The sequence below is a fragment of the Hemiscyllium ocellatum genome, chromosome 15, assembly GCF_020745735.1.
Source record: "Hemiscyllium ocellatum isolate sHemOce1 chromosome 15, sHemOce1.pat.X.cur, whole genome shotgun sequence".
Taxonomy (NCBI): Eukaryota; Metazoa; Chordata; class Chondrichthyes; order Orectolobiformes; family Hemiscylliidae; genus Hemiscyllium; species Hemiscyllium ocellatum.
Genome location: NC_083415.1, coordinates 67982277 through 67994885, shown reverse-complemented (window position 1 = coordinate 67994885; position 12609 = coordinate 67982277). Strand labels below are relative to the sequence as shown.

At 43.9% G+C, this 12609-nt stretch overlaps 1 protein-coding gene across 2 annotated transcripts in view; it reads left to right on the top strand.

Annotated features, from left to right (window-relative positions):
• ergic3 (ERGIC and golgi 3) overlaps nucleotides 1-12609 on the top strand; it is a 53500-nt gene continuing 40891 nt past the window's right edge. Inside the window, exons 1-4 of one of the 2 annotated variants that reach the window (XM_060836199.1) lie at nucleotides 1-101; nucleotides 911-981; nucleotides 9461-9548; nucleotides 11074-11193. In XM_060836199.1, the coding sequence (XP_060692182.1) occupies nucleotides 14-101; nucleotides 911-981; nucleotides 9461-9548; nucleotides 11074-11193 (367 nt within the window). In that variant the 5' untranslated portion in view covers nucleotides 1-13. The remainder of the gene's footprint in view (nucleotides 102-910; nucleotides 982-9460; nucleotides 9549-11073; nucleotides 11194-12609) is intronic. The other variant, XM_060836200.1, reaches the window with a different exon arrangement.

Here is a 12609-nt window from a genome sequence, read left to right as displayed (position 1 = left end):
TTCCGGGTCCAGGATGGAGGCGCTCCGGAGGCTGCGGCGGTTCGATGCTTATCCCAAAACCCTGGAGGACTTCCGGGTGAAAACCTGCGGAGGGGCCCTGGGTAAGGGGGAGGGAGACCCCGGGGTGAGCGGGGAGCCCGGGGTAAGGGGGGAGCCCGGAGCCCGGAGCCCGGAGCCCGGAGCCCGGGGTAAGGGGTAAGGGGGAAGGGGGGAGGGAGGAGCCCGGGGTGAGGGGGGAGCCCGGAGCCCGGAGCCCGGAGCCCGGAGCCCGGAGCCCGGGGTAAGGGGGAAGGGGGGAGGGAGGAGCCCGGGGTAAGGGGGGGAGCCAAGGGGAAGGGGGGGAGCCAGGGGGGAGCCAAGGGGGAGGGGGGAGCCCGGGGTAAGGAGGGAGACCCCGGGGAAAGGGGGAGGGAGAGAGACAGAGAGTCCCAGGCCCACGGTGGCGTTGGAGGGGGGGGGTGGGGAGAAGGGTGAAAAAGGGAGAGAGAGACCCCATCCCCCGGGGGATGAGAGAGAGAGAGAGAGAGAGAGAGACCCCAGCCTTGGGAGTGGGAAGAGACCCCTGCCCCGGGGGTGGGGTGGGGTGGGGAAGGGGTGCTGGGGGGGGGGGGGGGGGGGGAACAGAGAGAGACCCCAGCTGCCGGGGAGCGGGGGGTAGATTCAGGCCGGGGAACTGGTGGTGGGGAGGCGGCTGGGGTGGAGGGAAGAGAGAGAAAAGCTGGGGAGGGGGAGAGACAGGAGCAAAGATAGAATGGGGCAGAGGGGAGGTGGGGTTGGACAGTGGGGGGGAATGGGACATAGGGGGAGGGAGACTGTGGATGGGAATTGATCTGTCAGAGTTCTGATGGTGGTGGTCATTGGAGTGTCCCTGGCTGCAGCCTCTTGACCGTTTGCCTTTCCTGCTCCACAGTGACATTGGTCAGCAGTCTTATCATGTTGCTTCTGTTTTTCTCTGAGCTCCAGTATTACCTCACAAAGGAGGTGAGTGTCTCCTGTGAACATCTTCCCCAAATCAGCTACCTGCCTCTGTCTGATATTATCACCTTTAGTTACTGGATTCCTGAGTAGTGTTATTTTCAGAAATTTATTAATGATAAAAATATGATTTGGATATTTTCCATGGAAGTTCGATTTGAACCTGGGTCATTCTGTTAATTGTGGAGCTTCGCATGGAATGGTATCCAGTACCTGGTGAATCTGCTCCCAGGCTTGGGAGATGCTGAGATAGTGGCCCCTTTGATTACTGTTTTTGCAAGTTCGAGAAACATTTGGCTTTTAATCCTCCATATTTCACACCCTATTAGAGGTGTAAGGTCAATCCTTGTGGTACTTGAATGTGATTATACCAATGGTTTTCAGAAGAGACAGCAATGACTTGTTGGATTTTAAAGATTCTCGACCACAGTCACTTAATGTGGACAGTCGATCATTCATCAGGAGCTTTCGGATAGTTTGAAGAAAAGTAGTTTAGATATGATATGTCGGTTAATTAGACTGAAAAGTAAACAACCTGTGACAGATTGAAGTGGTGGAGGCAGCATTCTAGTCTTCATGTGAAGGACTTCTTGAGTTGTCTCCCTTTCTCCTGCCTCATTTTCACCTGAAGGAAGCAGCTGATGACTGGTCGATATCCCCTATTTCTAGGGGCTGGTAGAGTCATAGAGATGTTCAGCATGGACATCAGTCCAACTCGTCCATGCAAACCAGATATCCTAAAACCTTCACAAACCTTGCAAAAAAGATATCCTAAATTAATCTAGTCCCATTTGCCAACATTTGGCCCATGTCCCTCTAAACCCTCCTATTCGTATGTATAATGATGCCTTTGAAATGTTGTAATTGTACCAGTCCCCACCATTTCCTCTGGTAGCTCATTCTATACACGCACCACCCTCTGTGAAAAAGTTGCTCCTTAGCTATCTTTTAAATCTTTCCTCTCTCACCTTAAACCTATGCCCTCTAGTTTTCGACTTTTCTACCCTGGGGGAAAAGACCTTGCCTCTTCACCCTGTCTATGCCCCTCATGTTTTTAAAACTTTCTCTAAGGTTATCCCTCACCTGGTAATGCTCCAGGGAAAATAGCCCCAGCCTATTCAGCCTCTCCGTTTAGCTCAACCAGGCAACATCCTTCTAAATCTTTTTTGAACTCTTCTAAGTTTGACAATATCATTCCTATAGCAGGGAGACCAGAAGTGAATGCAGTATTCCAAAAGTGGCCTAACCAATATCCTGTACAACTGAAACATGACCTCTCGACTCCTATACTCAGTGCACTGACCAATAAAGGCAAGCATACCAAATGCCTCCTTCACTATCCTATCTACCTGTGACTCCACTTTCAAAAAACTATGAACCTGCACTCCAAGGTCTCTCATTTTGCCAACCTTCCTGAGGACCTTGCCATTAATTGTAGAAGTCCTGCTTTGATTTGCCTTTCCAAAATGCAGCGTTTTGCATTTATCTAAATTAAATTCCATCTGCCACTTCTTGGTCCATTGCCCATCTGATCAAGATCCCATTGTAATCTGAGGTAACCTTCTTTGTTGCCCACTACACCTCCGATTTTAGTGTCCTCTGCAAATTTACTAACCATGCCTCTTATGTTCACATCCAGATCATTTATATAAATAACAAGAATGCTTAAGACTTTCAATTTTCTCCCAAACTCTGCATCTACTCAGCTGATATGTTAATGCTCAAAGTATGATTAGAGAAGGATTGTACTTGAAACGTTGACTTCTCCACCTGCTGCTGCTTGCTGCGTTCCTCCAGCCTCCTGCTTACCTAACAATTCTGATTACAGCTGTTATAAACTGCAGTGAGTGTGGAAGTTGGGAAGGCAGGTCAACAAGGTCAACGTGAAACTCCAGTGCCCATTTGGTATTGGCAGGGTCAAAACTCAACAATTAACTTCCATGGAGAAAATGAGGACTGCAGATGTTGGAGAGTCAGAGTCAAAAAGGGTGGTGCTGGAAAAGCTCAGCAGGTCAGACAGCATCCAAGGAGCAGGAGTGTTGACGTTTCGGGCATAAGCCCCTCATCAGGACTGGCATTCCTGATGAAGGGCTTATGACCGAAAAGTCAACTGTCCTGCTCCTCGGATGCTGCCTGAACTGCTGTGCTTTTCCAGCACCATCTTTTTCGAATCCCAATTAGCTTCCATGCTTTTGTTCATGCTACCAGCTAACTGCCCCCTGAAACGACCAGGAACTGACAACTGGTCAATAGCAGCAGCGAAGATTTAGGTAATAGGTGATGCATTGCTTTCCCATTGTCTTTAAGTGGCAGGAAAACCACAACGGCTTCCCTGCGTAATTTGTAACAGGACCCGATAATGTCACAAATCCCAATTATCATTGTTAGGACAGGACCATGCCAATTAGATGCCCTTGTATTCTGCTTAGAACAGCTGATTAAAACTGAAGATGTAAGTACAGGGAAGAGGCACAGGATTGAACCTAAATGTCACAGGACTGAATTATTGGTAACAATGAGAAGAAATTGGATATTTCAAAAGTCTTGTATAAACATATAATAATAAATATTGCAGAAGAGTAGGATCTAGACCACTACTCCAAATTAAATTAAAATGGAAAGGCAAGGCACAAATTCAAATTGTGACATATAAAGTTATCAGAAAATTATGTATCGTATGAGTAATGAGCAGCAGGGTAATATTCGTTCCAAAAAGATTCATCTGTCTTGATAGGATTGTAGATTGTTTTTGGACAAGTGAACCAAGTTAGGCTAAATGACTATCTTAGGATCTGTACAAAATAAAGCCATTATTTTATCAGCTCATATGCTTTTTGCAAGACCAACTCCTCCTTATACTGTATTTTCTAAATGGCTTTTAACTTTATACTGTACTTCAGTACCATTACTACAAATCCAGTGTGTTGACACTGCCACTGTACCACATAAACTGAAGCAGTGTTAAATAGGGACTTGCATTCTCCTGCCCACCCTTGATTTGATTTTCAAAGAAGTTAATTGATTTTTGTCATAATTTAAAGTTTGACATATCAGACAGCCCGGGACATACACCTGAAAGATGAAGGCAACCGAGTATACAATCTGCTAGTCTCATCTAAAACAAAGCAAAATCAGTGAAGCGATGTACCTCCACACTAAAGGTTGGGATTTTAGCTGAGAGATATTGGAATACATTACTTTCTTATATCCAGAGTATTGTTATTTATAAAATTGACTACGAAGCAGTAGTAATAGTTTTTAGATGCAAGGGGATGGAAAATTCAGATAAACGTGGAAATTTTGAAAAGTAACAAAAGTATGCTAAGTCAGTTGCTGAAGTCTGCTATGCACAAAAACCAAGTTGAGTAGAGTAAGGATAAGAAGTGGGCCAGGGTTATGCCTTCGTTCCTTTTTCACGTGTAGTTGGAATATCATGCTTATAGTTTGTGCTTTTGGAGTGCCATGAGTGTGTCAACATTTACTTCATATCTTGTTTTTTTCTACCCTGAAGTGCTGTTACACATAACTGAGGGACCTTCCCACAACCAAAATCACTGCGACCTTTTTTGCTATTTTTTCCAACTCATAAACACCCAAACTAAAAAACTACCCATGTAGCCAATTCAATATTTACATGCAAAGGCAACAAGAGTGAGGGGGGAGATAGGTTGTCTTAATTTTTAATTTTTATGAAGAAGTAATCTATTTTCTAATCAACCTGTTCAGATGTGTTATTACAGACCTCTGGAGCATAGAGCATTATAATGCAGTGCAGGCCCTTTAGCCCTCGATGGTTCCATAGGTCAGCACAACAGTCTGAAGCTCTTCTAACCTACAGTATTCCATTCTTGTTCATATGTCTATTCAATAACCATTTAAATGCCCTTAAAGTTGGTGAGGCTACTACTGTTGCAGGCAGTGTGTTCCATGCCCCGACTACTCCCTGAGTAAAGAAGCTACCTCTAACATCTGTCCTATATCTATTACCCCTCAATTCAAAGCTATGTCCCTTCGTGCTCGCCATCGCCATCCGAGGAAAAAAGCTCTCCCTGTCCACCCTATCTAACCCTCCGATTATCTTGTATGTCTCAACTAGGTCACCTATCAACCTTCTTCTCTCTAACGAAAACAGCCTCAAGTCCCTCAGCCTTTCCTCATAAGACCTTCCCTTCATACAAGGCAACATACAAGTAAATCTCCTCTGAACCTTTTCCAAAGCTTCCACATCCTTCCTATAATGCGATGACCAGAACTGTACGCAATACACCAAGTGCGACCGCACCAGAGTTTTGTACAGCTGCAGCATGACCTCATGGCTCTGAAACTTCATTCCTGATGAAGGGCCCTGGCCCGAAACGTTGAATTTCCTGTTCCTTGGATGCTGCCTGACCTGCTGTGCTTTAACCAGCAACACATTTTCAGCTCTGATCTCCAGCATCTGCAGACCTCACTTTTTACTCTGAAACTCAATCCCTCTACCAATTAAAGTGAATACACCGTATACCTTCTTTACAACCCTTTCAACCTGGGTGACAACTTTCAGGGATATATGTACCTGGACACCGAAATCTCTTTGCACATTTATACTTCCAAGAATCTTGCCATTAGCCCAGTACTCTGTATTCCTGTTACTCCTTCCAAACTGAATCACCTCACACTTTTCCACATTAAACTCCCATTTGCCACGTCACAGCCCAGCTCTGCAGCTTATCTACGTCTCTCTGAAACCTACAATATCCTTCATCACTATCCACAACTCTACTGACCTTAGTGTCGTTCGCAAGTTTACTAAGCCATCCTTCTATGCTCTCATCCGGATCATTTATAAAAATGACAAACAACAGTGGACCCAGAACAGATCCTTGTGATACTCCACTAGTAACTGAACTCCAGGATGAATATTTCCTATCAACCACCACCTTCTGTCTTCTTTCAGCTAGCCAATTTCTGATCCAAACTGCTAAATCACCCTCAATCCCATACCTCTGTATTTTGTACAATAGCCTACTGTGGGGAACCTTATCAAATCCCTTACTGAAATCCATATACACCACATCAACCACTTTAACCTCATCCACCTGTTTGGTCACCTTCTCAAAGAACTCAATAAAGTTTGTGAGGTACAACCTATCCTTCTCAAAACCGTGTTGACTATCCCTAAGCAATTCATTCCTTCCTTGATAATTATAAATCCTATCTCTTATAACCTTTTCCAACACTTTGTAAGTAAGGCTTACAGGTCTCTAATTATCAGGGTTGTGTCTACTCCCCTTCTTTAACAAGGGAACAACATTTGCTATTCTCCAGTCTTTGAGCAGTTGGACTTGAACATGGGCTTCCCAATCCAGGGGTAAGGACACTGCCATTGTGCCACAAGGCCCCTATATCTTGTATTCCTTTTCCTTGAGAAAGTGTAGCATCCCATTGATAGCGAGGAAACACTGGCCCAAGGTTGCTGAAAGTAGGGGGACAACATTGGAAAACCTTGAATTTCATTGTTAATGGCAAATTGAACAGAAAACTGTCTTTAGAAAAAGGGCTACATAGCAACTCAGGCATTCCACCCTCCCATCCCCTCAATGATCATCTGCCCTACCTAGGACAGACACTGTAGGTCATGCATTTGACTCTTTAGTCACCTGAGAACTAATTGTGATGTGAAAGCAAATCATCCTCAAACTCGAGGACCTGCCTAACAAGGAGAAGGAAGAAATATCATCGAGGACATCATAGGAAAGGCATTCCCTTGCTCTGAAGAACCTCGTGGGATTTTATACCCCCCTGAACGGAGCCTTGGTTGAACATCTCATTCAAGAGACAGCACCTATGAAAGTAACACTCCATCAGAATTGTATCACAGAAGTCCTTTGGTCTTGAGCATGTAACCTTCTGACTAAGACACAAGAATTGCTACCAAACAATTCTGAACAAAGTAAGGAATGTTGCACATGTCTACCGCCAGCTACACAACTCATGAAAGTAATTGATTTATCGTGTCAGGGCCCTTCTTGGGTAATGTGTTTAGTGGTGGTTTTTTTAAAGACTAGCATGTAAATTGGTTGCTAATTTCATTGATAACCTTATTTATCACTGAAAAGTCCCAATAAGTGGACTGTTCTTTTAAGGAACAAACCTTCTTGATGTCCAGTTTGTATTTTGGAAATTTCAAATATCTCTTCTACAATGGAATTTTTTACTCAAAACCTGGAGCTGTCACAATCCTCCACCTACAGAGCAAAACTTTATGTTGTCTATGAAGTCTGAAGAGCCATAGAGTCTTACAGCACAGAGACAGACCCTTCGCTTCAACCAGTCCATGCCAACCATAATCCTAAACTAAACTAGTCCCAGCTGCCTGCTCCAGGCCCGTAGCCCTCCAAACATTTTATTCATGTACTTTTCTGAATGTCTTTTAAACATTGTAACTGTACCCTTACCCACGACGACATTTTACACACGAACCACAGTGTTTTAAAAAAAAATGCCCAACATCCTTTTGTAGATCTTTCTCCTCTGATTTTAAAATCAATGCCCCCCTAGTCTTGAACTCCCCATCCTATGGAAAAGACACCTGCTATATACCTTATCCATACTTCTCATGATTTACAAACCTGTATACTGTCACCTCCTATGCTTCAGTGAAAATAGTCCCAGACTACCTCTCCCTGTAACTCAAACCATCCATTCCTGGCAACATCCTAGTAAATCTCTTCTGAACTCTCCAGTTTCATAATCTCCTTAGCTTACACTGTGACAATCAGCCGTTTGTATCCCAGCCAATGGACATGGGACAACTGCTCGTGACAGCAGGATAACCACTGACCTTTTTCCTCCCTCACCTGAAGGTTCGGTCTCATTCCATTTGGGAACAAAACAATATTTTCATAAACTCTGCACTGATGATCGAACTGTCTGACATATACACTCTTTGACCTCTCATTATGGAATATTTTGGCCTGTTTGCCTTTGTCATTTTATTCTTGTTTACTAGAAATTATTTATGTTTTGGGAAAGGAAGTAGCACTATAACAGTCATTCCACGTAGTGGGTAAAATTGCAAGTAATCTCAAGATAGACACTAAAAGGTTCTTTAAATATACAGAAAGGAAGAGTGAATCTAAAGTGAGCATTGGTCACTTGTAGAAAGAGGCTGGGAAATGACAGAGGAGTTGAATAAATACTTTCCATCAATCTTCACAGGAGAGGACATTAATAACATAGTCATTGAGATGTATAGTACAGAAACAGACCCTTCAGTTCCACTGTCCATGCCAGCCAAATATCCTATATAAATCTAGTCCCATTTGCCAGCCCTTGGCCCATATTCCTCTAAACCTTTCCTATTCGCATACCCATCCAGATGTTTAAATGTTGTAATTGTACCAGCCTCCATCACTTCCTCTGGTAGCTCATTCCATACCCGTACCACCCTCTGTGTGGAGAAGGTTGGCCCTTAGGTTCATATTAACTCTTTTTCCTCTCACCATAAAGCCACACCCCTCTAGTTGTGGACTCTCCCACCCCAGCATCCCAAAATTGTCTCCTAACTATCCCTAAACATTCAAGGGGCAAAATGAGAAGAGGAAATAAATACAATAACAGTCACGAGGAAGAAAGTGCTCGGGAAACTAATAGAGCTAAGATCAATGCTTCTCCTGGACCTGATGGGACACACCCTTGGATAGTAAAAGAAGGTGGTAGCTGCAGAGACAGTGGATGCACAATCTTCCAGGAATCCTTCGATTCTGGAAACATCCTGAAGGAGTGGAAAACTATCAAACGAGCACCTTTACTTAAAAAGGGAAGGAGACAAAACATAGGTAGCTATTGGCCAGTTAGCTTCACATCTGTTATTGAGAAAGTCTTAGACACAGTTATAAAAGATGTAATAGGACAGCATTTAGAAACACATGAAACGTTCAAACACGCTCCACATGTAATTTATTGCCACATATACAGTTACAAAAAAACATTGAAAAGTGTTGGATAGTAACTCTCTGATGCCAACTTAAAACACAGAAAAATAAACCAAAGCATAGAATATTAAGGCAAAAGAATGAAGAAATAAATAAAAATAAAAGCATGGCATTGTGAAGGGGAATCATGCCTGGCACATTTACTAGCCCCCTTTAAGGCAGTAGCGAGCAGAATGGATAAAGGGCAAACTGTACATGTAATACATTTGGGATTTCAGAAGGTACTCAATAAGATGCCACACATTTGGCTGTTTAATAAGCTAAGAGCTCAAGGTGTTGTCAGTATACCAGGAATCCTTTCTCCTAAAACCTTGGGACCAACTGGTTTTCAAATAGTGTATTTTCGGTTTTTGAATACACTTACCATTGTGGTCAATTTTTTTTTCACCTTTCACTGTACAGAAATCAAACGCAGGTAATCTTGTTAAAAGGTGATGTATAATTTCCTTTTTCTGATTTTTTTCTCTCTCTCTCTCATGATGATGCTGACATTTTCCTTCCCTCTCCAGGTTCATCCAGAGCTCTATGTCGATACGTCACGAGGTGAAAAGCTAAAAATCAATATTGACACTATTTTCCCACACATGCCCTGTGCTTGTGAGTACTAATGCAACTTCTCAAATATGCTTTCTTTTCCTTGTCTTCTCTCTCACTGTCATTCAATCCCAATTCCCCCTGCTGTCTCCACTGTAAACTTTTTGATTTCACAGCTTTCCCTTGTGAAAATTAGTCCCATCCTTTTTGAATTATAGATTCCCTACAGTGTGGAAGCAGGTCATTTGTCACATCAAGTCCACATTCTTTATTGGTCAGAGTATTGAGTACAGGAGTTGGGAGGTCATGTTGCAGCTGTACAGGACATTGGTTAGGCCACTGTTGGAATATTGTGTTGAATCCTGGTCTCCTTCCTATCAGAAAGATGTTGTGAAACTTGATAGGGTTCAGAAAAGATTTACAAGGATGTTGCCAGGGTTGGAGGATTTGAGCTATGGGGAGAGGCTGAACAGGCTGGGGCTGTTTTCCCTGGAGCTTCAGAGGCTGAGGGATAATCTTAGAGGTTTACAAAATCATGAGGGGCATGGAAATGGTAAATAGGCAAAGTCTTTTTCCTGGGGTCGGGGAGTCCAGAACTAGAGGGCAGAGGTTTAGGGTGAGAGGGGAAAGATATAAAAGAGACCTAAGGGGCAGCTTTTTCACACAGAGGGTGGCACGTGTATGGAATGAGCTGCCAGAGGATGTGGTGGAGGCTGGTACAATTGCAACATTTAAAAGGCATCTGGATGGGTATATGAATAGGAAGGGTTTGGAGGGATATGGGCCGGGTGCTGGCAGGTGGGACTAGATTGGGTTGGGATATCTGGTCGGCATGGATGGGTTGGACTGAAGGGTCTGTTTCCGTGCTTTACATCTCTATGACCTACCCTCTAAATAGCATTCCATCCAGACCCAATCTACTGCTCTTGTCCTGTTCCTGAAACCCTGCATTTCACAAGGCCCACCCACCTAATCTGCACATCCCTGGACACGATGGGACAATTTAACATGGCCAGCCCACCTAATTTGCACATCTTTGGACTGTGGGAGGAAAACAAGCACCTGGACAAAAAACAGGCAGACAGTGCAAAGATGCAAACTCCACGTCGTTGCCTGAGGGTGGGGTTGAACCTGGATCCCTGCTCTGTGATGCAGCAGTGCGAACTGCTGAGCACAATGTCACTCTAAAATCCTTAATGTGGGTTCCTGTGCTTTCATCAGCTTTGGGTTCCTTCCTAAATCCCTGGCATGCCTGCAAGCTTTTGTCACTATCCCTCCCTCTCCTCTCTTTCTCTGGCTGCTGGTAGATCTGCTTTTGTGTTCCTTTGGGATCTTTCTGGAAACACTGAATTCAGCTGTTGTTCTGAGTTTGCTTTCTAATGTGTGATGGCAGCAGGCTGTATTGAGTCACAGCTAACTCCAGAAGTAATCTGTCATCTATTCCCCACCCCCCAACCCGCGACCAAAGACAGATTCCAACCTTGAGACGCATAAAAAAAGTCAAAATGAAAGAAAGATCCCTTAATGATGCTTGTGCTTTTGTGTGTATGTTTCAATGTTAATGATAAAGCTCCATGTTCACTGACAGATCTCAGTATCGATGCAATGGATGTGGCTGGGGAGCAGCAGCTTGATGTAGAGCACAATCTGTTCAAAAAGAGACTGGACCTGGTGGGCAATGCCGTCAGTCCAGAGGTGGAGAAGCACGGTAAGCAAAGACTGACAGGGAGCAGAGATGACCAACTCCTGTACACACAGCTTTTTAAACTGGAATTACAATGTAACTGTTCACGGGGACAGAATGGAACATAGAGATCGAACGTTAATCTCTGTTAAGGATTTGTGTAAATGTTGATGTCACTGGACAGCGTTCTAAAATAGGTTGTACTTTGAGAACAAAACTGCAGGTTTTTCTATCCATTTCCCACGGTCCAAGGTGCTTCCATGGGAGTCAGTGATGCACTGACTTCACATCAATGTTCCTTAAGAGAAACCAAACTTTGATTTTCCTCCAAATGATTTCTCTGCATTTGTGAAGCCTGTATATAATCCATCAGCTATTCATTGAAGTTTAAGGATAGCATTTGAGCCCAGTACTTTCTTCAGTTTGTGCTGATACACACTCCATAGAGGTATTGACTATTTTGGGGCTGGGTCCAATTTATAATTATAGATAATAGACAATAGGTGCAGGAGTAGGCCATTCTGCCCTTCGAGCCTGCACCACCATTCATAATGATCATGGCTGATCATCCTTAATCAGTATCCTGTTCCTGCCTTATCTCCATAACCCTTGATTCCAATATCCTTGAGAGCTCTATCCAACTTTTTCTTAAACGAATCCAGAGACTGGGCCTCCACTGCCCTCTGGGGCAGAGCATTCCACACACCCACCACACTCTGGGTGAAGAAATTTCTCCTCATCTCTGTCCTAAATGGCCTACCCCTTATTTTTAAGCTGTGTTCTCTGGTTCGGGACTCACCCATCAGTGGAAACATGTTTCCTGCCTCCAGAGTGTCCAATCCATTACTAATCTTATGCGTCTCAATCAGATCCTCTCTCAGTCTTCTAAACTCAAGGGTATACAAGCCCAGTCGCTCCAATCTTTCAACATAAGATAGTCCTTCCATTCCAGGAATTGACCTCGTGAACCTACGCTGCACTCTCTCAATAACCAGAATGTCTTTCCTCAAATTTGGAGACCAGAACTGCACACATATATTCCAGGTGTGGTCTCACCAGGGCCCTGTACAGCTGCAGAAGCACCTCTTTGCTTCTATATTCAATCCCTCTTGTTACGAAGGCCAGCATGCTATTAGCTTTCTTCCCTACCAGCTGTACCTGCATGTTTGCCTTCATTGACTGGTGCACAAGAACACCCAGATCTCTTTGTACTGCCCCTTTACCTAACTTGATTCCATTTAGGTAGTAATCTGCCTTCCTGTTCTTGCCATCAAAGTAGATAACCATACATTTATCCACATTAAACTGCATCTGCCATGCATCTGACCACTCACCTAACCTGTCCAGGTCGCCCTGTAATCTCCTAACATCCTCCTCACATTTCACCCTGCCACCCAGCTTTGCATCATCAGCAAATTTGCTAATGTTACTATTAATACC